Here is a 24,991-nt window from a genome sequence, read left to right as displayed (position 1 = left end):
GGCAGAAAAATCACTGAAGTAACGTTGGCAGTGCTTCAGTGTTCCCATTTCCATGCGAATGGAAACTTACCATTCTGCCTCCAGCCACAATTGACCAGAATTACTTGGATATCGGGTAGCTGAAATGGTAAGCCGAGGGTGCAGATAGGCTGCCGGTACTACCGACAGGCAGCCTACCAGCACTCTTGCAATGAGGGCAATAGTCTGTATAAAGGCCAACCTCCAACCTCTACACCATCCCTTATAGCCTGCAGTATTGTTCCCATTGCCTGCTGCTTTTCCTTCACTGGTGCCCCTTGGGGAATGGGAACTCTTGCGACTGCCATATTGCATCATATTTCCCAGCACCTTACCTAAACCAGAAGCCACTCCATTCCTCATGGGATCACCTGCTTTAAATAAACTAGCTTTTAAAAAAAAGATTAACACACCTCACCTTTTCAAATATGTCTGCTTCGCTGCCTAAAAAGGGAGAACATTTAGCATGGGATGCTAGCCATGACGGATGCCCTAACAAACCAGTACCAGCTCCCATTCCCATCATGGGTTTATAGCTGCATTTTCCCCAGTATCCGTGGCCTGCCACCATTTCACATGACACATCACACTTACTGCTCTGCCTCTTAGCACTGATCCTACGACTTACTGTCCTGACTTCTTCTCTTATTACCTTGACCTCATGCTCCTATACTGTCTACCCAAAGATCTGAACGACCTACATCAGTCCACCTTCCCTTCAGTCTCCCTCCCTTCCTCTTGGGGCGCTACCATACTGCATGTATGTAAGGCTTATACATTCAACAATAAGCAGCCATTCCCTCTTCTCTGAAAGCATGATCAGGAAACACTACAGTGCCTTCTAGCAAGCTGCAAACTAGCTGTTCAATACAATGTTTCCCCATGTCCTTACAGCAACGCTGCTGCGCGTTCAGCCCCAATGCATTCTCTTTCAGGAGACCTTTTACATCCATCTCACACACTATTTTTTAATGAATACATTCTTTTAAAGAACAATAGCTTTGACTTATAACTGTGGCATTGTTGTGGTCAGAAACACGCAGCCTTCTTGCTCTACCCTTGAAGTAGATCTGTGTTGTTTTCCAACATACTCCACAGCCACCAGAAACTTTACTGAAAAGTGTGTTCTGTACATTTTTTGCAGAGCGGTGTACGAATTAGCTTTGCTTGCAGTATTCAGTCCGAAGGAGAGCATACAGTTTATCTATGCCAGCTTTATTAGGACTAAAAGGCGAGTGCTTGCATTGTGCTTTGAAAAAGACCACAAAACTTGCATTTGGCATTTGTGAGTATTAAATCGTGTGCTTTGTGGACAAGAGGCATTAATGCCATGGGATGAGTGACTTCTGCCTAGCTAGTATTTTGCAACCTGCTCTGCAAGGTCTGAAGTGGTATGCACGGTTTATCTATGCTGGCTCTAAAGCAAGGAGCCTGGTTTATCTGTGCCAGGTTATACTTGCTCCGACAGATCTAAAGCAGGTGTCTGATTTACATATTCTGCGTTGCAAGATCGGGGTGCCATGTTCTTTTTTTTTTTGTAACTTTTTAAAATGAATTTTCAAGTCCAAGCAGTCGGACATAAAACCAAAAGCATTGCATTCATAACACAATATATGTTGTCACTCGTTATCCCCCGTCCCCCAGGATTCCAAACATTCTTCTCATGCTACTCATCAGGTAAACACTCCTACTCCTCCCTACAAGGTCTAGAAGTCAAAGTCTTTGAGGGCACCATTGCTGAACATAATTGTCCTTTAGGAAGAACAATACCTTTTCCCAATCTTGACTATAGGAAGCCAGGTCATTCCGAAGTGAATAGGACATCCACTCAAGGGTGAAATATTCCCGTAACATTTCCACCCAAGTGTAATGGTACTCTTCAAGTTTTGTGCTATGAGGAACCATGCAACCACCAGGAAGATCCCCACAGCTTTCCTATCCTCATTCAAGAATTGCGGGTACACCGGGAACCATATTGCTAGCAGGTAAAAGGTGATTGTGTTCGGACACGGGAATCCTAGTACTTTTTGCAGTGTGTTCCCTACAGTCCCCCAAAACTCGTGAATCTTTGGGCAGGTCCACCAAATGTTTTGCCAGTCCCCCTGTGAACCACATCCCCTGCCCCCCCACACCCACAATAGCTAGAAGGCGTGCTAGCATTCATGGCATGTAGCCTAGTAGAGGTACTATACCATTGTATCATCATTGTGTACCATATTTTTCTGATTTGGATGGCTTTAGCCAATTTAGAGATGCATTTCCATAACTCCTCCCACTGCTCAACTACCCCAGCCGCAGCGTTAGATTCCCACTTAGTGATATACTGCAAGTCTACATCCTAGGAAGCCCCCACTATCGCATTATAAAGAGATGAAATGAGATGTTTAGAGCCCGAATGAGTTAAGCTAGATCTCTCCAATGTGGTGAAGTCCTTGTTCCCGCCACCTTGATGGTTGGATTAGAGACCCAATGCCTAAATTGAATGCATCTATGCTGCTCCCTTTCTGTTAGATGGAAAACTGCTTTACAATCCACGAAGGAATGTATAGATGATCCCCCCCCTTCTCTCATCTGACAATTGCCCGATCTTCCAGCCCTAGAGTAGATTGCGGGTTTCTGAATAGAGGAGTGAATGGTGAGGGAAAATGAGAGCTTTTCCTGATCAGATCGTCCCAGATATTCCCCACCAGCCCAGTAATCTGGTTGAGGTACACGTTTTGCCGTCCCTCCCCTTTGGCAAGCCATAGCAACTCATCCAGTGATGACCCCACTACTGCCCTATTCATTTTAACCCATGGCTTAGTGGGACCGGGGAGAGCCGTTAATTTTAACAGCTCCTTGGAAAAACGATGTTGGGAGTGGAGTTGGAAGAGCCTGAAAGTAGTAGAGAAGCCTGGAGAAGATGGACATCTTAATGGTTGGTATTGGGCCTAACACAGAAATATATTGAGGGGACAACACCTGAAGAGATCCCTTCTAAGCTCCTTGATTAGAGGCTGGTAGTTGAGAGCTTAAAGAGAATCCAAAGTTTTAGAGATTCCCAGGTATCCGATTCCATCCTTAGGCCACTTAAAGGGGGAGCTCTCCTTCGCCGCTTGAAGGTTTTGTCCTTGGGGGTTCAAATTAAGAATGTTGGATTTATCCAAATTAATCTTTAAGCCAGCCACTGCCTGGAACCATTCCAATTCATACCCTCAAGGAGGAAGGTGGATCCGTGAGGGCAAGAAGCAGGTTGTCCACAGATACCATAGTTTTGTGTTCCCTCACGCCAAAAGGTATACCCCTCATTTCCTTTGTTTCCCTCAGTCAACTCAACAGAGGTTGCAGGAATATCTGTTTAGTAGCTCTTTGAAGTTCAATCCACTCTGAAATGGATTAACTACCAACCGGCTAGAAGGTGCCACATAGTTCCCAACTGTTGCTAAAAGAAATGACCATTGAACCCTGTCGAAGGCCTTTTTCGGCATCAAGTGAGACAAGAATTGCCTGGATATTCGTTTTACTAGATTTCTCGATGTTTGAAACCCGGTGGATATTATCAAACGTTTGTCAGCCGCTCGCTCGAAGCCTGCTTGATCCTCCCCGAGGAGTCACAGCAGTAGGCCCTACAATGTATTTGCCAATATGTTTGTGTACGTTTTAGTGTCAATGTTGATCATTGCTAGGGGTCAGTATGATCCACATTTGGAAGGATCTTTGCGCCATTGAGAGAGATATGCATCCCTGTTTTGCAAACAATGTGACCATGACGGCAGCCAGGGTCGTTTTAAAGGTTTTGTAAAAATACAGCCGGAAAGCCGTCCTGGCCCAGAGATTTGTGCAGGGGGAAGTTGTGTCATCTTGATTAACTCTTGTTGGGAGATGTCGGCTTCCAACATTCTAATATCGTCAGCAGCCATCTGTGGGAGAGGCAGGGAGTTTAAGTAGACCAACTGAACTACACTGCTAGGGGGATCCAAAGTATATAGTGTGGAGTAGTACGTGGCAAATGTGTTTTGAATTGTCTCTCTGGGAGACCCCCTTACCCTCTACCTCATTTATTACCCTCAAAGCCCTCAAAGCCTGCTGTTCCTGCAGAGCCCTGGCCAGCAACCTCCCTGGTTTGTTCCCCTCTGTGTAGTACAGCCGTTTAGTACCCAGAAGGGCCTTCTCAGCCTTTTTGGTTAGCAGAATCTTGCACTGACCGAGCAATCCCCTAAAATGCTCATAGGTTAGCTCTAATGTGTTGTTCTGCCAATTCTCCTTCGTTATTTTTCAACTCTGTATACAGGGGCTGTTCCAACCGCCCCAATGCTTAACCCTCTGTGCCTTTAATGCAATCAGATCCCCCCTAATCACTGCCTTCAATACGTGTCTTGCTCCCCCCCCCCCCCCCAGTAGTACTACTGTCAAAGGTCAAGGTGCACATTTCTTCTCTAATCTCATTAGTTAGCAGTGGGTCTAGGAGAAGCACCCCTGGGAAATTCCATTCCAAAGCCTGCTACCGCTAGTCGGGATGCCAAGAGTAGTGTGGACCAGTGCGTGGTCCGAAACTGTAATGCTCTCTATGTCCGGTACGATTACCCTGCCTGTTAAGATCTGTGTCATCTAGATATAGTCGATTCTGGAGAAAGAGGTGTATTGCCGCTCTTGTCCGTGCATCACTCTCCAAGATTCCCTGAGATCCAGTCTGTCCATCACTGCAATCAGGTGTTTTGACGCAGTCCCTAGCCCCCTAATCTAGGTGCACTTTATCTAAATCTTCCAACCATACAAGGTTAAAATCCCCCATGAGAACCACCTCCTCTTCTGCGAAATATGGCAATTCACCCGGTACTCTAATCACAAATCCATTCTGCCACACATTAGGGGAGAACAGTGTTGCAATGGTAAGAGTCATCTGACACAGACGCCCACAAATAAATAGAAATCACCTCCCTTTATCCTCCCTCAGTTTTAACAACGTGAAATCTACTGTGTCCTTATGGGCATTCAACACCCTGTTGTCTTGTTAGCTGTTTAAGCCTGGAAACTCTAGAATAGCTTCTCAGTCTCATTCTCTATCTCTTTTGCTAAGGTTTGTATCCTGGAGTTATGATGTCGATGGTGGTGTTCTAACTTTTTCCTCTTAACAGGAGAGTCTAGGCCCCTAATATTAGGATCATTACTTTGAGACCACCACATGAGGCCATTTCTTCAGGCAGGCCTAGGCTCAACAACCCATTCCCTTGCCTCTGGATAGCTGCCTCCCCAATGCCCCGATCTGGACCCTTCTTAGTGTGCAAGTGTTAACTTGGAATCCTTGGTCCCCCTCTCCCTGACCATCCCCTTCCCAGCCCACAACTCAACCAAAATGCAAAGCAACAACTGACTACTCATGGTATAACCACTTTGGTTCCCTGCGCAACTAACGCTCAAGGCCCAACCAACTGGCCTTACACAAACCTGTGGGCGCCCTAAAGCCCAACAATGGATTAAAAACAAAACCCTGCCTCTCCATTCTTTGAGGGAAAACGAGACCTTCTTACCTCAATTCCTCCAACCCCCTCCGGATGACCCCATCCATGCTCCCACCTCTTAATAGAAGAAGACCCTCTTTCCTCCCATTACTTACCGCCTGCCACTGAGGCCGCTGAACCACTTTGTCAATCCACCCTCATGTCGAGAGACCCCCTCCACGCACCCCACGCCACCACCCCCGGGAAACCTCTTCCACCACCCGAGTTCCCTTGAATTTCTGCGACCATTACCTTGAATAGGTCTTCCGTTTCCTTTGCAAATTGGCCTCTGTTGGTGTCCAGATCTTATTCGCTTCAGTGCAGCAGAGTCAGTGCCTCCCTCACTGATGTAATGTGGTGTTGCACTCTGGAGTTGAAATAGCAGACCAAATGAAGGCCCAACTGTATTTCTATATCCCTTCTGTCGAGTTCTTTCGTCACAGGGCTCATCTCCCTGCGTTTTTGAAGGGTGGCCAAGGCCAAGTCCTGGCATAGCTGGATTTTCCACCCCCTTCACATGAAGAGGACCAATCCTTCTTGTGGAGGCCATTATCGCTTCTTTTTGAGGGTAGTCTGCCAAGACTGTGACTAAGCCTCAAGGTCTGGGGCTGGGTCCCCACCCTCTTCTCTGACCTGTGCGGTGGAACCTATCCAACTTGATGTCCCCCAGCAAGTCACTGAAATCTTTCTGGATGCACGTTTAAGGTCCCCCTCACCCACTTTCTCATGTAGATTTTGTATATGGATGGAAGTGCCTGAATCGGATCTCAAGGTCTTCACAATGCAGCTCCAGGTTAATAAATATTCTGTGTAGATTCTCCAGTAGTTCCCTGCTAGATCGGACATCCTCAGATAGATCCTGAATAGCCCTTTCGTTAGTGTCTGTTCTCTGCCCTATTTGGTTTAAGTCTACCTTTATCTCCCCGATGGATTGCTGTAGTTCCTCCCTGGGGGAGCCAAATTGCCCCAGGAAAGATTTCATAAATTTGTCTTGAAAGGATTTTAAGCATTGTAGGTTTATTTAGGTGGTCAGTGCTGTTCATCCTCACAGGGTTCCCCGTGTCCTCCATGCTTCCACCATTATTAGACGATGCAACCCAACTCCAGCAATGCAGCAGGCTACCTTTGTCCCCCAGGGAGAGTACCACTCTCCTTTGTCTTGGGCGTAGGCATGCAGAAGCCTCTCGGGCACACCGCTGGGTGTGGACATCTGTCCCACCACTTCATTGCTGCACTAGTCTCCTGATGGTCACTGAGGCAAAGTTAACAAAATCTTGGTGGCAGCACTCAAATGTAGGGACCCCGTCCTGCAGAGTTTTGATGGCAGAGGTACTAGATAGGGTCCCCATCTTGGCTTAAAGCTACCTCAAGTGGGTATTACAGCCTCAGCTCGTCTTCCAAAAGGGATCGGGTGGACTTCCTCTGCCACACTCGGCTACCACGGTCCTCGGCTCCTTCAGGCCACCTTCAATCTCTGGGCCTTTGGATGCAACCCAGCAAGCACAACGTCCTTTCCCTCACTCTCGTGTGGGATGCTGCACTCACTGTTGTCTTTGTGGCTTCACACTCCCTGTCCCAGCGTCTCCTCTGGCTGGAAGGGTTTCTCGCGTTTCGCTTCCTTGCGAGAAAGGAGCGTGTCCTCTGCTTCCCCCCCAATTGGTCCACCTCTTCCTTTCAGCCTGCCAGGGCAACGCTTCTCACCGAGTCTCCGGAGGTTAGCAGGAGAAGCCAGCCCCCAATTCCAAGTTCAGCCCTGTGCGAACCTCGCTTCTCTCCTCCCGCAGGTCCTTCGATCAGTCCGCAGCACCTTACCCATCCGCTTTGGCTCCACGCGCCCAACCACCACCAAGACGTACCCAAGCCAGGAGATGTCCTCCGTTGGCAGTCACACCTGTCCCTTGGCTCAGGGGTCCATCGTTCTGGGTCCCGATAACTCAAATCAACTCCCAGTTATTTGGGAGTGTCCATGGTGGAAATCACAGAGCTGCCGCGTAGGGAGGGAGGAAAGCTGCTTCGCAGCAAATTCCCCTGCGGAGCGTACCAACCAATGTCCGTCCGTCCTACAGTCTGTGCCATTTTGAATGCCCAGGGGTTTCAAATTTTAAAGTTGCCAAGCACTCTGGGGCGAAAGTTATGGAGCAACCTCTGGCCCAGGTGATGTCACAGGAAGTGAAATCATTTGTAATGACCTCACAGGTGTCTGTGCGCAACGCAGTGGCAATGCATTTCTTTTTTATTATTATTATTTTTTTAAGTGGCACTTTGCTTTCCACCAAAACTAAAAAGCGATGAATAGAAGGTTTAAAATTAAACATAAGTAGCAGCATTCCTCTGGGCAACTTTATATACCGCAAATTGGTGATGGACCAAGAATGGGTTGCAGTTGGCAGGTCCACTTCAGTCATGGGGCAAACAGTCACAAAAAACATTTAAGAAAACGTACAGAAGGCTGGCCCCAGCAATGACAGGTTATGATTAATTCAAAGCCTTGGTTCCATCTGTAGTGCCAAGAGGTTTCCTTAATGGCAGAAGTTTTACTATACAAAACCTACTTGCGTTACTCTTCGATTTTACTTCACTTTCCCTAAAGAATTACAGTTAGTTTACCTACCATGAATCAGGAAATATATATAGAAGATATTAATGATTACGTTCTCGGTTGGTTGATGCACCTACTGTACCGATCGTTGTGCACGCTGCAGGACACGTGTCTCCTGCATGAGCCAGCAAACCCTGTGGGTGAGGGAAGGAGCAAGAACCAGAGCCATTAACGCGGCTCTCCCCAGTCCTCCAGAAGCAGCCCCCACGTCATCATGGATATTGGGAAGGGGGGAGAAAAACTAAAAGCAATGCGTAGAAGGTAGCAAGCGTAAGGATTAGACAAGTATTCCCCATACTCAAAACTGACCACCCAGTCCCCCTGCCCACCACATCCAAAACATTAATTGAATGTTTAAACGGCTGGTAAATTGCAAGAGCTCGAAAGCCGAGAAAACGGCGGCAGCGGCCACTTTTCTAATCTTATGTTTGACTTGTGAAAGACAGATGAGGCGGTTTTCAGCACATACAGTGGACATAGGGGAGACGTAGACGTTAAGCCAGCTCCCTTAATTAGCTGGCCTAGAGGGTTACAAGTTTACAAACGTCAACCTTCTCAGCGAATGGAAGCCGCAGGCACGGAACTCCGGCTGAATTGTGGTTTTTGCCAGGCCCGAGGGTAGCGAGAGCAAGTTTGCGCTTGTTATTTTCAAGGAACCGACTGTTTGCCCTTGAGCTCGACATTCTTGGGCGGTTGGCTCCTATGGTTTTGGATACTCGGCCTGCAGCATTTTACGTGTGTGTGAACGCCTGATGGCTCTTTCCCTGTGCCAAAACCTAGCTTTTAAAAGTAAAGAATCGAGGACGAGTTTTTCCCCTCAAAGTAAAAGAGCATGTCAAGTGCCAGCCAGGAAGTTGACTTAACTTCTCGGGACAGCCTATGGCCCGCATCCCACCACCTCAAATACCCAACAGCAGGCCAGTGTGTGTTCCGCTATGGCTGGAAGTCAAAACCACATGCTTATTGATGCGAAGCAAGAGTAAAGTAATCAAGAAAGCAAGATATCAACAGACATTTAATGTTTCCTTTTCCAAAATGGGAGTCATGTATAAATGGCACAACTTAAGTAAAATACATTCGTTTTGGATTCTGTATATGTTTCACGAGCTCCGACACAAAGGGCAGTTACCTCAGACAAAAGTGTATTGTTCGTTGGAGCACGAAGTCTGTTTTTCAAACCTTGTAAACCTTGGGAACCAGGAAGTTGACGAGCAAAATAATTACCATTTCATATTGCAGCGATTCACCCTCGAGACATTGTGAACCAAGCTACACACAGAGTACATCCACGGGTACACTACCTAAACAAAACCAAAAAATCCATGAAGAAAAATGTAAAAAAACAAAAACCGCTGTACAAAAACAACAACAAAAAAACACTCAAAAGTGATAGTAGCGGTAGAGTTTGGAGGAATCCATTCGCCCCCACCCCGATACACACCCAACCCCTCACAAAACGTTGTTGGTGCCTTTTTCTACAATGGGCGATTGAATTCCAACCTATTTACGGAAGTCACAAAAGAGATCTTACACGCCTAAGAATGAATTACTTTGCTGCCTGACTCACAGCGTGATCGCATTGCATGCCCCTTTCCTGTGGATTCTTCACGGTCACGCCATTAAAAAACAAAACACTGCGTAAGAGTCTTTTCTTTACCCAAGACCACACTCCAGGGTCTCTCTCTAAACTAGTTTCACATGTCCGAGATAGACCTCCGGGAATATACTGGCCATTCCCTCTCCAAGAAAGGGAGCTCAACACTGCTGTTAGTTTAGCTTGCAGCCCACGAGGACCTTGTAAACTCATCGCCAACTGCTACAAGTGGCTAATTCAGACTAGACAGCCCAAATGGTGCCATACCCATGTGCCATCCATGTTGTGTGTTACTTTCCACAGACATGGGACTAAAATGCAATGTTGACAACCGGGAGAACTAAGAACGAGACCTTAATTTCCGTTTTTTAAATGTATAGAAAGCACACTACACTCATACTCGTTTTCTTCTCTTCACTACTTCCTGTGTGACTGTAACAACAGTTAGAAACCTCTCACGTTCTGGTGGTTCATGGCAGGTCCAGCAGGTTTACGGTACAGTGCTTTACTCATGGGGGATTACCCTAACAACTTACCGACCCTAATATTCTTTTCAATTTCCCTACTACAGCTCCTGACCCAGGATGCCAGGAACCATTCTGGATGTGCATCAGATAAGCCACCTCTACTCATTAAGACAGATTCCCTGGTTCAGCGTTCCACCTTTTCAGGGAGAGGTTTAGGGCATTTTCTTTTGTGGCTCCCAGAAGTATTCCACCGATCCGTGGTAAGTCTGAGGGAATAGAACCAGGTCTTAACAGTCTGCCAAACCTTTCCTTTCCATCCACGTACCCCATATGTCTTACCCCTCAAATAGCCAGTAGCAACCGCTCCCACCCCTGTAAACTGCTGTGCCCAAAAATGAAATCGCCCTTTATACACAGGCTACCCCAACTCCCACCGTACACTCAAATGTCCAAATCCCACCACTGGACCTCAACTCGGGTGATGGGCAACAAGCCTGCGAGGAGTGAGTGCACTACAACCCAATCCATGCAGCCTTTATGCAAAACACTTGCACATAATCAAGTTTATCTTTGTCCCCATATCCCCCCAAAAGGGCACCAAAATAGTACCTTCCTCACCCACCTACCCAACAGACCGAAACATGTCTCCACTGCAATATTTGGCCTCCCTAATCCATCTGCTCACCCCATTGTTTCTTGTCTAAATAAAATGAATGTCCTCATTATTGTTTCAAGCCAAATGAGTCCCCATAAGGGGTGCTGCAACTTTGTAAACAAAAAGCTGGATAATAAAAGGGTCTGAAAAAAGGCTGAAGTGAGCTAAATACATATTCAAAGGCATTTGTATGACAGAGTGAACAAAAATACCTTTTCACATAGATTGAAAAAAAGTTGTTGAGCCTGATCAAACCACCTCCTGAATATCTGGCATTACAAAGTTTAAAAAAAAAAAAAAGAGCTACCTCTGGGGTAAGAGGATATAGTAGCTAGCAAGTTACACATCGCAAACTATAACCGTTTATCAATTATATATTGCCCATTATGGTTTAAATATCTTCTAGATGCTCCTTTGGGCACATTTCATAACACCCACATTTAAAGTAACATTGGTATGTTTGAATGGCACCAGTCGACCTAGGAATTCAAAGGAACATTCCTGGCAGCTGTTGGCGAAGTAACCCATCTCATAGCAATTCAGAATCCGTCTTTCAGGTAACATTCCTACACAGGGTGAAGATATTCAAGTTTCTAGATATTAGCGGGCATAAGTTACTTGTCCTATGGTGCAATGCCCGTTCTTCTCATGCACATAGCACACTATTATTCACCAAGAAAAAAATCCAAAATATAGTTGCCCGCCCGCTGCACAAAAGGTTCAAAACTGGAGTGCTGCAGGTTACTACAAGATCATCCTTACTAAATACTCTCACTCACTCATCATTCAAAATTCGCCTAATACACGCCCCACTCTTCAGCGTCCAATGCTCTAAAAACAGGGTGGGCTAGGTCTTCTGTGTTACTTTGAAAAGGTTCAAATTAGAATCCAGATGTTGTCTTGATTAAAAAGGAAGTTTTAACTGGAAACAAAAATAAATCTTCAAATTGATAATAAGACCCACGAGATGGTACTTTTCTCTTTGCTGGAAAAAAGAAAGGCTTCGTAGAAAAAAACCGAGAGGCATCAGAAGGTGCAACTTTCTGGACTGCTACATAATCAGTTTCATATCATTACGGAGCCAATTGCCCCCTGAATGCATCCCATTCCCCCAATAAAATGATGCTACCCTTTTCCCGTGGCGCTTCCCCCTTTTATTCGGTCCATGCCAACTCTTCTTTTTCGATGGCGGGAGTCCCCTAATCCCTCCATCCACGGTCTACTCTCCACCCCTGGAAAATTCCTCATGACAAGGATTTCGATCGGGCGACACACACCGAACCAGGACACTTGCCTTAGCCTTAGAAGTAGCGTACAATTGGAATGCTTTCTCTTTATTTTCTGCGAATTCAATTTGAGATGGCACATTACCCGTCTCACACCCCCCTTTACAAATACCCCGGGTCACAATGGACCATGAACCAGGCCGGTTTATGGGAATGAAACATTTATTTTAAAATTCAAAGAAATCACACACGTTTTAATATTGGGCAGCAATCAACAATGGGGTGATAATTACAATGAAAACCACTGAAATGCACTTGGTTAACCTTCTACAAGAACATATCCAAAGCACAAATTGATAGGAGCAGTTTTAAAATACGGGTAGATCGCACCCGAGTTAAGATTTCCTGCTGCAATGCTCTCCCAAACCCCAATGAATCGAATTTGGAGTGGATAGAAAAAGGCAGCAGGGAGTTAGGGATATGAGATAGCAAACTGAATCAAAATCCAACCTTCCCTCACAAAATAAGATTTTAAAGCCCTTTGCAATGGCATGAAACGACACTCGGAATTTGACAAATAATTAATGTGCAGTTAAATCAATGAGGCAAATATGATTTCTCACAATGTCAGGAATGTATAAACACTAGCAACCACAAGGCAAGGTATCAACAAAAGGCATACAGGTCAAAAAGCAAGTTGAAAGTAAGAACACGATGCAGCCGAATCACATGTTGGAAAGCTGCATATTTCTCAAATGCAGTTTTGAAGAAAAACGGGTGAAATACTCGAAATCGGAATGCGGCTTTTGAGCTAGGGAATAGATGCACAAAACAGGGCCAATATAGAAGTGAAATGATGGCTATAGCTGAAGAACTGGATTAGATTTGCAAGATTAAAGGAGGTTCAGTTTTGGAAAAATAAAGCCGTTAAAGAGGGAAAATCGGTTTGGAAAGGAAAAAGACAAAAAGTTTACTTATACTAGATTATCAAGAAGATAGCGCTGCCCATGAAACAGGTTAAGCATTAACCTGCACCACGTCGCATTTCTCTTTATGTAGAAATTACTTTAATTATTCAAAATATTACTAAGGAGTTACAAGATGGGGTGAATGAAAGAATGGCGCGAGCACTAGGAATCAAGGACAGGATGCACAAAGAATTCTGACAGTTGAGCACATTACCAACGCATGGATAGGATTGTTTAAAGAGTAGAGTAAAGACAAAGTATCAAGCTGGGGGAGGCTTTGTGTTGCTATGGGGTTGGGAAATACTCACAGTCCACGCTTGAGTTTGGGATTTTGGGACAGTGAACTGGGTTCTGGTAACTACACGGCCGGTGCCCCTTACAGAAACAGCTGGGCAAGTCTGGTCACTGGATGACAAAGGTACAGCTGGATGGCAGGGGTACGGCAGGCATGCAGTTAGTGGGCAAAAAGCCGGTTTGAATGGCACCAGTCGACCTGGGATTCAAAGGAAAATTCCTGGCAGCTGTTGGCGAAGTAACTCATCTCCTGGCAATTCAGAATCCGTTATTTTCAGGTAACATTCCTGAACAGGGTGAAGATGTTCAAGTTGCTAGCTATTAGCGGGACATAAGTTACCTGTCATATGCCATTGCCATTATTTCTTTATTTTATTTTGAATCAGAAGAAAGCCTGTTGAATAAAAAAAAATCCCTTATGTTTCCCAGAAAAACCCCCTTTACATTACTACGCAAGGACACGTTTTTATTCAACATTGTATTTTTAAAACAGACATTTATTTTTTTGGTTTGCAAAAGTCCATTTTGGACACATGGTGAATGCTGCTGGGATTTCTTTTTCAAATTTAGTTTTTCTCTTCCATCTGAATTCTCACATTGTTTTGCAGCCACAGCCAGTTTCGTTTAGACAGCAATTTGTTCAAGGAATAGTTCCACTGAATTTGACATATGCTCATACAGATGATTTTTGACATTTTGTAACACAAAAGACAAGCGTTTTCCTGTTCGGCTGAAGTAAAGCTTCTGTTAATTTCCCAGTTCTGGCCTGACACAGCCTGTCATGCAGGGATAATGCTTTCTTCTGCTACAGCACAATCTGGATATGGATGGGCATGGGAGGGCCTCGGTGATAAAAGCAATGTGATGTTGAATATATGAAAATAGCATCAGAGATGCATCCTTTTCAATATAAAATATTCCCTTTTCAATGGGAATTTTTTGCAAGCAGCAGAGCAGTGCTTCTTTTCAATTCACTTCTTTTGGTGCACACAAGAGCACATACTGGCAACCTTTCTCAGTGTGCCCTCTGTTCCAACTTGCCCAATAGTTGTTTGGCAAGATGGTGCAGCCATCATTCTGTAGCTGCAAAACACAGTTTTGCTCATGGATGGGAATTCTGCTGAGTGGGTCAATGTACCCCACAAATACCATCTCAATTAATTGGGACCCAGTGTTCTAAGTTTAACTGCAGTGTTTTACATCAAAGACATCGACACAATTTGCATGTTCCATTTGCTGTCTCGTTTGTTGGTCCCGATGGATCTCTGAACAGCGCTCATAGGGACGTTCACCTAGTATAGGTGTGTCCCATACGAGCAATGGTATCAGCACTCCTAAAAATATAAGATTCACAGCACCCAAATGGTGGCAAGATATCCACATGTTCAATATAATGACGGATGTTACATACTACAGTGTGACATATGCCCAGCTCCATTATCTTACCCCAGGTGATTGGTCAATGCCCTGCCAGTTTTACACTGAATGCCAGCCCAAGCGTTGGTCAATGCAGCCACAAAAAGCTGTACTGTCGCCGTGTGTTCCTACTTGACAGAGTCTGGGATAGAAAATATCTGTGCATATTGTAAAAGCTGCATGCAAATACAGCAGCAGGCAAACAAGGACATCAAGCTAATTGAACAAAGTGTGGGTAACGCTGAGATTTTCGGGTGTCCTGTAGGCACGGATACTGTACATGGTATGCAGTGCTATTCAGCTTACACATACAAAAAGACCTGTGGAAAATCAAAACCTGAAATGTGCACTGTTGGGCCAGTTGGAAGGTATAACCAAGACACATTGTGTGATCAAGGTCTTTCCAAGCCCTGGCTATCGCTCTTTGTCCCACTATGCGCAATACCCCATCTATATTAAAAAATAAATAAGTAGGAATCACCTATACAAATGATACACAGATCCGGCTTCCCCTCATTGGGAATTATGCCACTGACTCTTGTAATCTTCTCCTTCTACCACTGCATCCAGGTGTGGATGGCCTCCCACCAACTCGGTCTTCATGACGAAAAGACAGAAATCCTGCCGGTCGACCCCCACACCACGCTAAAGAAGCACACCCCTGCCTACAAATCCTTTACCATCAAAGGCATCTGCATCCAGGTCTCCAATAGCATTAGGAGCTTAGGTATCCAGCTGGACATTACTCTCTTCCTCTCAAGACTCTCAAGACAGGTCTGTAGCGGAGTAGGTAGATGCTATCTTGCCATTTCACGGACCTCTCAACGCCGTCATACTGGAACAGTAGGTGAAAAGCAATACATGGGACCCCCTGTATAGTTCCCACACTGCATCGAGTGTATGAGAGATGTTATGCACTCACCCATACAGAATGTACCCTCGCACAAAGGTGGGGAAGGATGTTGTATGAAGATGTCGCCTGTCAAGATGTCAGAATACATCAATGAATACTATGGATGGACGTTAAAGTGAAATCTGATGAGGACAAACTGATGTCATAAAGAAGATATATATAAATCTATGCTGAAACTATATGAAAATACTTAGAAGTAACAATGTAACTGAAGCAGCACTAAGAGTAACATGTACCCAAAGCTAAAGTAATCATGGATCTAAAGAAGATTAAGTAACTTACTGACCAATAACTGTAGAAAGCCACAACATATAAACAAGCCACTGTGAGCCTAGCCAAGTGCCTAACAGAGAGGGTGCACCCCAATCTACCATAGGGGTCATAATGACCCTCAAGGCAGAGCACAAATGTGCTTAAACTTGCCCAAGAAGGAGCAGTCTGTGATAGAATGCATAATCCCCCTCGTTTGTATTGTGAGAGGTTTAGATTCCATTAATGACAGTGGCGAGTGTTATCCCTCCCAGTACATTCCATCAACTGTATCCTTTGACAGTTAACTTCAATATATGTTGGACAAGGTTAATTGCTCGCAACACCGCTGTATGCCCATTCAAGAGAGCAAGTAGGACACGCTCGCTCAGACTAGAGTGGTAGTCCATTTCGTAGGGTCATGCCCCAAAGTTAAAGAAGAGGTTTCTTCCTTGTTGAAAAGATTGTATTAACATAATAAAAAACATGCTTTTGAAAAAATGCTGGCAGAGTTTCAACCTTGGACATCACACATGTTGGTCTCTGGTGCACCATAACAGAAACAGGGTCAGCTTAAAACCCGGCTCCCAAAGCCTCTGTCGGCTCAGCCACACACCATAAGACACGTAGCCTGTACGCTGCGGCTTACCCAACTGCTACTTTAGTCCATTGCTTGACTGGTGGAACGATGACAGCATCCCAGGCCGCTGCCAGCCTTTGCTCGACGGAGGTTGTACCCCGCAGGTCACGCAGCGACTCAGACAAGTAGTCCACTGCAGCCCCAGGCAGGCCTGCATCAAAGTGATAGATATAACCCACGGCGAGCGCCAACACTGCCACGCAGAGCGCTTTCTTCCACATGGTAAAGGATGACTTTGCGGGGAAGTGCCTGAGCTCTTTTGGAGGGACCTCTAGAGGAAAAAGAAAACAAGGAGGAAAAGCTAAGGGAAAGTGGGGTCGGGGGTGAAGATGAATAAGGGAACACACGAGGTGCTGGACATACAGAATCGAAGGGGGTTGGAGGTGCAAAAGAACGGAGTACCGGTAGAAGGAAGGAAGGGATGGGTGGGGCTGAATAGGTTAAACAAAATGAGGAAGCAGGGTTACAAATGGAAGACAGGAGGCAGAGGACTAGAGGGACCAGCAGGAGAAAAAGGAGCAGACGGGGAAAGGGCAGGACACTTTAAGGAAATGGGTTGGGGTAGTGAAGGGTGGGAGTGGGTGAAAGGGGCAGAGCTGCGTAAGAATGACAAGCAGGCAAGGGAGGTGAAGGGGTGAGCTACAGGGGAAGAAGAGGGGGATGCTAAGCGGAGAGATATAGGGAAAGGGTATAGCGAACACCTCAAATAAAAAAAGTGCAGACAGGAGATTCTTAGAAGAAACGGAGGAGCCTTCGGTTACAGATTGCACCCGGAGTTACGGGACAAAATGTGCAAGATCTCGTAGGCGGTAATCCCTCAGTGCCCGGCACTGGATCTAGCAGGGTGAATGAATGCAGTGACAGCGAGTCACCGCTCAACCAATCAATGGCGAGTACGACTTTCAAAGGAGGCGGGGCGGCGCCTCAGAAAGAGGCATGAGAAGCAATTAAAGGCAGAGCCTAGAGCGCTAGTGAAAGTCAAGGTATGTGCCAACCAGGGACGCCATGCTGAGGGTTAACACAACAACAGAATCCCTCTCTTTGCTGTGCACCAAGCATTGTTTGCAGGGGGATTGGGATGGGGTGGACATCGGAGCTGCTCCGAACTGATGCAATTAGAGAATAAGGACGACCTAACAAAAATTACGTTTGTGTCAGCCAAATTATTATTCGTTTAGGTCAGTGTTGCAAATTAAATAGTTTTCTGGTCGGCCTAGCTTGTTTTAAAACGAAAACGACCTTAAATGTTGTGCTTTCGGTTAACTGCAAGTGGCGTTCTAGCTTATAAAACAGCACACATTTAAATAGGTTGCAATTGTAGACAATTGTCTGTTTTATTTTAAGATCTGTGCTACTGTGCATTACATGTTACAAACAAATTAGAAGTGATTAGTAAACTGAAAAGTGTGGAATGGTGTTACAGTGTGTGTGCAGGTGATCTTGAAATTACAGAAAAAGAGAATTCAGATTTTCCATACATTACAGAAAGTCATAATCCTATTAAAGATGCGGAGGTGAAGGATTATGCTTTCTCATAACTTTACTGGTGAGCAGCATCATTAAAACAATAACTCAGAAAAGTGAAACTACAAGTCCCAAAAGTTTAGAGTCTTTCTGTAGTTCATCTCTTATTGGACTTTAAAACATGTGACCTTAACTACCAATCATCATAGCCCATAGTCCATCCCTATAAATTCAGTCCTCCGTGATGATTCCTCCTTTTTCTTTGTCTGGTCTTTTGTAAACTGCCTGACATCGTGTTCCTGTTGATTTATTATCCGCCATAGAACCTGAAACGCAAATCATATTTCAGAATTCTGTTCCAAGGGTGGGTCATCGACATGAGTAGAAAAAAACATTCCATATTTGTTTTGATACCATATCATTTAACATTATTGTCATCATAGAAGACATTTCATTAACAATTTATAAGATTGATTACTGGGTGGGATAATCCTTTGCCTCCATGTCTTTAATAGAGTTATGACTTTCTGTAATGTATGTACGGAAAATCTGAATTCTATGTCAAGACACGGAGGCTCGTATTATGCTTGTTGAAAGCTCACCTACCACCAGCGTTGCCACTTTTTCCCATGGCTTAAAAAAAATGTTTTACATGTTGATTCTTTCGACCAGTCTGCTGCCTTCATGATGTCTTTTAATCTGGCCCCTGCCTGAAATTGCCTTGAGGCCATTTTTCCTCTCACTTTGTGTGCTCCATAGAAAATCTGCATATACTCCTGCTTGGGCCATAACCCATCTAATCCATCTAGCTAGTGTGGCTGTCGCTACTGCCCCAAAAGGCTTCCTTATGGCTATAAATAGCTGATTCACCCCCTGGGGTCTAATTTCCCTAGTCATGGACTCATAGGTTGCAATGCATCTCACTGGACATAATTTAGGTTGATCTGGAAAATGCTTGATAAGATATTGATCTCAACTAAGTTTTGGTTCTTTTCACAATATTAAACATTACTCTGTGAGGGGATAGTGTCTTCCTATTGATCTCTAGTGCTCTGAAGTCTGAGACCCCCTTTCACGACAATAAACATAAGAGCATAGCTAACTTGTCTGATAACGCCTTCCTTATCAGTTCGCCATTATCTGCCCATGCTATAAACCTTCTCAGGACTTTAGCTACGTTCCAAACCTGATCATATTTCTCTTTTGGTGGTATAATTATTCTAACTCCTTTCAAAAGTCTGCAGATCAGAGGCTGTTCTCTCACTGTTATCTCTCTATTCTCAGATGTCCCGCAGAAATAGCTGCGCTGGCTGCATTGATTGTCCTGTATGCTTTGCCCTGAGCCGCTAACTGTACCAGATAATTGGCTATGTGAACTACATCTGTTCCAGTGGAATGTACGTTCCATTCCACACACCAATTGTACCAGCCTGATCAGGCTGTTCTGTATGCCTTCCTGGTCCCAGGCATCCAGGCTTCATCGATAATCTGTTCAGCCTCTTCCGATAATCCTGGCCTAGCCCAGTATCCCCTGAAATTGCCCATGCAATGTAATTGAGGCTACCTGTCCTCACCAGCGAATGCCCCCCACGCCTCTATGGGATCTCTCACTATTAACTCTAGCCTGGGTAGTGCTATTGGGTTGTTGTATAAAATCTCCAGCAGGTCCGGGAACCAAATTGGACCCCTCCAATCTGGGGTAATGAACACCATGGAAACTCACAGTCTCTTCACTTGCGCCAGAGTCCTTGCGATCATCGCGATTGGAGGAAAGGCATATTCCTTGCTCGGACTGCACTGTTGCAGGAATGTGTCTATTGCTTCCGCTTCGGAGTCTGGTCTCCAACTGAAGGAACAAGCGATCTGCCTGTCCAACCTCGATGCAAAGAGGTCTGTCTTGCATGGACCCCATCTCCCCATCAGTGTCTGAAAGACCCTTCCGTCCTGCTTCCAATCGCTGGCATCCCTGAGGAATCTGGAGTTATAGTCTACTACCTTGTTCTGACGTCCTGGTAAGTGTTCTGCCGTCACTGATATCCCTCTCTGTAGGCAAAGATGCCAACATTCTTTTGCTAGCACCGCTAACATCCTTAACTTCGTGCCTCCTAGTCTGTTTAATGGACTGCTGACACGTTATCTATCTAGAGGAGCACACAGCATTGTGCTCTCTCTTGTGTCCAACATTTCACCGCAAAGGATCCTGCCAGGAGTTCTAGGCAGTTTATGTGAAGATTCAATTCTTCTTCGGACCCTCTGCCCCCTTTTGACAGATCTCCACATCTGGCTCCCCATCCCCACCTGCTGGCATCGGATTCGATCACTAGGTCCGGGGATGAGCCAAATATTGCCCTTCCATTTCAGGCATCCATGTGGTGTAACCACCATTCTAGTTCTTCCTTCGCTTTTATATAGAGGGGTATCCTTTGTCTATAGGATGCGCCCTTCTTGAGATGTTGTATTTTTAATCTTCGAAGGGCCCTGTAATGTAGTGGACCCAAGAAGATCGCCTGAATTGATATGCTATGGCATTTATAACACACCTATACACAAGTGTTTCAAGGTGTGACAAGGCAAGGGAGGGGGAACAGAGGGAAGACAAAGACAACGATCTTTCTGGGCCAGGGGACATTGAGATCGCCAAGTACAGGGTAGGGGGGAAATGGTAAGTGTAGTGTGGGCGGGAGAGAGGGTTCAGTGCAATACATAGGATCAACAGTAAAGAATAAATAAAATAAATAAACAATAGGTAAAATTGCGGGCAGCAACTGGCAAGTACATGAGTAAGTGCAGACAATAAGTGTCAAGAGCTGGAGGGGACTGGAGGGATACAGAAATAGCCCCCAAGTGCAGGGGTTGCCAGGGAGGCAGTGCAGGAGTGCAGCTGGTGGGGGAGGGGACCTGGGCCCGAGATCAGAGGGTAGCCAGATAACCAGTGCAGTTTCAGTCAGGAGTTCAGCAGGGGAGAGGAGGAGGGAAAGCAGAAGCAAAGAGGAAGGTCTTGAGGTGCTTCCAAAACCGGAGATGGTTCTCCTCACGTTTCAGAGAGGCAGTGAGGCTGTTCCAGAGGGAGGCCCCAGCCGAACAAAGAGATCTACCACCAATTCGTTTTTGGAGAAGCGACTGACCCTGAGGGAGTTGGAGACGAATGAGCGAAGAGCTCGAGAAGGAAGATATTTAGGAAGAGAGAGTTAGAGGTATCGAGGCCCCAGGCCCCAGAAGGCCTTGTGGACAATGCAGAGGGTTTTGAACTTAATCCTCGCAGCCACTGGGAGCCAGTGCAGAGGTTTAAGTCCTGGAGAGATATGATCCCTGGGCTTGAGGCCAAGGATAAGTCTTGCAGTCCTGTTCTGGATGAGTTGCAGAGGGCGGAGAGTAGAAACAGGTAGATTTAGAAAGAGGCTGTTGCAGTAGTCCAGCCTAGAGAGAACCAGAGCTCTGGAGACAGTGAGCATCTGGAGGAAGGAGAGGAAGTGAAGAATACCTCTGAGGAGATGCAGTTGGTAGTGTGACTTTTTAGAGATGTCAGAGATGTGAGGAGAGAAGGAGAGAGTGGAGTCGAAGATGACCCCAAGGTTTTTAACCTTGCAGATGGGAGAAGGAAGAGGGCCAAGAGAGGCCAGCCAGAGAGCGACAGGAACGGAGGGAGAAGGGGTGCTGATGAGGAGAATTTCAGTCTTACTGGCATTAAGGTAGAGATCGTTGGCCGGAAACCGCTCCTGGATAGCAGACAGACAGTCGAAGATGAGAGAGAGAGAGAAGAGGTGGCGGAAGGGAGCCTGAAAATGAGCTGAGTGTTGTCCGCATTGCACTGAAAGTTAGGCCAGAGACTGGCAATGCAGTGGGCAAGAAGTGCCAGTTATTGGTTGAATAGCCAGGAAGTTAGACCCCTGGGGAACAGCACAGGTAGAGATAGAGGAGAGTAAGGACCCAAGTTGGGCCTGGGAGGGTCGATCAGAGAGGAAAGAGGTCAGCCAGGCCAGGGCCTGATCAGTGATATCCAGATTATCACAGAGATGTTTGAGCAGGATGGCATGGTTGATCGTGTCAAAGGAAAAAGAGAGATCAAGTAAGATGAGGACACAGGGGGTACTGGAATCAAGGTCGGAGAGCAGGTCTTCATGGATGTTCAGGAGAGCAGTTTCTGTGCTTCTGGGAGCTCTGAAGCCAGACTGATGGTCATGGAGACAACCAACCAATTCAGTGTGAAGATTAAGCCAGGAGATGGCCAGCTTTTCCAGGTGTTTGCCCAGCAAAGGAGTGATGGAGATTGGTGGTAATTAGCAGGGCAGGAGGGTTGGCGGAGGGTTTCTTAAGAGGAGGGTGCACAAGGGAGTGCTTCAAGGGGGAAGGGAAGACACCAGTGGCAAAGGAGTGGTTGCAGAAGTCAGCCAAAGCAGGAGCCAGGGTGTTAATGTGGTCCTTGATGGTTTTAGAGGAACAGGGGAGAACCTGTTTTGACAAGACTTTCATAGATCAGACTTGTCTAGAAACCTTGTCAGGGGAGAACAGGGGAAAGGCAGAGAAGGAGGGAGGAGAGGTGGCCACAGAAGGGCCAGAGGAAGAGAGGGGAGTAGAGGGAGGAGGAAGAGAGGGGGAAAGAGAGAGAGAGAGGACGAGAGAGAGGACGAGAGAGAGAGGACAGGATGTCCTGACGTTTAGAGATGAAATGAGAAGTCAGGGCCGTGCAAAGGGCCTGGGAGGGGACAGGAGAGGTAGAGACTGCAGAAGGATTGGCCAGCTCCTTGCAGATTTTAAAGAGTTCGGCCGAGTTGTTGGATGCTTCAGAGACGCGGGCTTGGATGAAGGCTCCCTGTGGACAGAGAGCCGGTATTGCCTTTGGAGCAGGCGGCAGGCCAGTTTGTCAGAGGATGTACAGGAAGCATGCCATTTCCTCTCAGCCACCCTATACTTGTGTTTAAGGGTGACGAGGTCTGAGTCATACCAGGAGGTGCACTTAGCTTTGGGCTTCAAGTGGATCCTCGTGACGGGGCAAGAACATCAAGAGTATCAGATATGGCTGAGGGGGGCATAGAAAGGGCTGTGTCAGGGTGTGAGTCAGCCAAAGGGGAAGAGGGGGTGAGAAAGTTGCAGTGAAAGCCTCAACTGACACACGCTTCATGGGTTGGATAACCGAGAAGGTAGGTGGCAGTGCTGGAGTTGGCTTGGCCTGAGGGGTGGAGAGGGTGAGCTGGGAGGAAAGGAGAAAGTGATCACTTCAGGAGAGAGGAGTGGTAAGAGAGATAGAAAGGGAAAGGTCTGAAGGGATCAGAACATCCAGAGTGTGCCCTTCAGAGTGCGTTGGACCAGAGGGGAGAATAGAGTGAGAGAGAGTGGCAGAGGTCACAAAAGAGTCAGGAGGAAGGACAGGAAGCATCCAGGTGAATGTTAAAGTCTCCAAGAAGGAGTAGTTGAGTGGTTGAGACCAGGAGGGAAGAGGAGAGGTCTGCCCACTCAGAGAGGAAGAAGGAGATCTGACCAGGTGGCCGATAGATGGTAGCCACAGTAAGGGAATAGCTAGGAGAGAGAGAGAGAGAGAGAGAGCCTGCAGACGAGGCATTCGAAAGTGGAGTAGGCTTGCATAGGAATGACAGAGACAGGAATCCACTCAGGGAAGATCATGACTACACCCCCTTGTGAACGATTGGACCTGGGCGCAGAGCGGATCTTGTAGTTGTCAGGGAGGAGAGTGTCAAAGCTTGTGACAGAGCTGGCCGTGAACCATGTCCCAGTTAGACTGAGGACATCTTGGTCAAGTTCTTCAAGGAGGCAGCAGATATCAGAGGAGTGTTTGACAGCTGAGCGAGAGTTTAGAGTGGCAATATGGAGAAAGTTGCCATCCTTGAAAGACTTCCAGGGAGGGGTACAAATCAGAGGGATGCCCTGCAGAGGTGTAGAAGAAGCCCGAAGAGGGGCAAGGAGGAAGGAGGAGAGGGCAAGGTAGCAAAGGAAGGGACAACAGGGGGAGGCAAGGAAGCCATAGAGGGAAGAGAGGGGACAAGAGAAGAAAGGAAATTGATGAGGTGCGGGAAGCATCTATCAAAGAGGAGAAGGTTGGCTTGAGGGCCTTGGACCAAGACGGTACCAATCAAGTAAACATTAATAATGACCTTAGAGGAGTGAAAGGAGGCCATGAGGGCCTCCCAACGGGTACCACCATTAGTGGGCGAAGAAGAGAAAGGAGAAAGCACAAAGACCATATGAAGAGTCCATAGGTCTGGCGGGGGAACGACAAAGAGGATGTCGGTGAGGGTTTGCCTGAAGAAGACACTGGTATAGGGATCAGCGATAGGGAGGCCTGGGTTGGAGACCAGGTTGTCCTTAATACATTTCATCATACCAGATTTAGTGAGGAGAGCAGGCTAGTCAATAGAGAAGCAGTTCGAAAAGATAGGAGAGACAGAGGGCACCATAGAGTAGGTATCGAGAGGCTAGAAAAAGAAGGGGGTCGGGGCAGGGAGGGGTTCAAGCAGACAATACAAAGACAGATGGGACAAAAGTAGACAATTGGACAGGAGCTCAGACAATAGTAGAACCGTTTGCTAGAAGAATGCTTTGCTAAGAAGGCAAAACCAAAGAACAGCACTACTTTCTCAATGTGGTTTAAACACCGAAGAAAATAACATACCTAAGTCTGAGAGTCATGTATAGTGGGGAAAAGGCATAGGTTTCACAATGCAATTTAAATACTTTCACAAGGCAATTTAAATGCAGGAGAAAAAGCACACCTAAGACTGAGAGTCCTGTATAGTGGGGAAAAAGGCCTAGGTTTCACAATGCAATTTAAATACTTTCACAATGTAATTTAAATACTTTCACAAGGCAATTTAAATGCAGGAGAAAAAACACACCTAAGTCTGAGAGTCCTGTATTGTGGGGGAAAAGGCCTAGGTTTCACAATGCAATTTAAATACTTTCACAATGCAATTTAAATGCCGGAGAAAAAGCACACCTAAGTCTGAGAGTCCTGTATAGTGGGGAAAAAGGTCTAGGTTTCACAATGCAGTGTAAATA

The 24,991-nt window shown here is 46.1% G+C and overlaps 1 protein-coding gene across 2 annotated transcripts in view; it reads right to left on the bottom strand.

Annotated features, from left to right (window-relative positions):
• Positions 1-17,388, bottom strand: part of ADPGK (ADP dependent glucokinase) — a 63,890-nt gene extending 46,502 nt beyond the window's left edge. The window contains exon 1 of one of the 2 annotated variants that reach the window (XM_069624614.1): positions 16,526-17,388. In XM_069624614.1, the coding sequence (XP_069480715.1) occupies positions 16,526-16,737 (212 nt within the window). In that variant the 5' untranslated portion in view covers positions 16,738-17,388. The remainder of the gene's footprint in view (positions 1-16,525) is intronic. The other variant, XM_069624615.1, reaches the window with a different exon arrangement.
• Between the last annotated feature and the right edge of the window lie 7,603 nt (positions 17,389-24,991).

Source organism: Ambystoma mexicanum, chromosome 11 (assembly GCF_040938575.1).
Source record: "Ambystoma mexicanum isolate Mex_15411 chromosome 11, UKY_AmexF1_1, whole genome shotgun sequence".
Taxonomy (NCBI): domain Eukaryota; kingdom Metazoa; phylum Chordata; class Amphibia; order Caudata; family Ambystomatidae; genus Ambystoma; species Ambystoma mexicanum.
The sequence above is the reverse complement of the archived record's forward strand: the minus strand, read 5'-3'. Positions and strand labels throughout refer to the sequence as shown.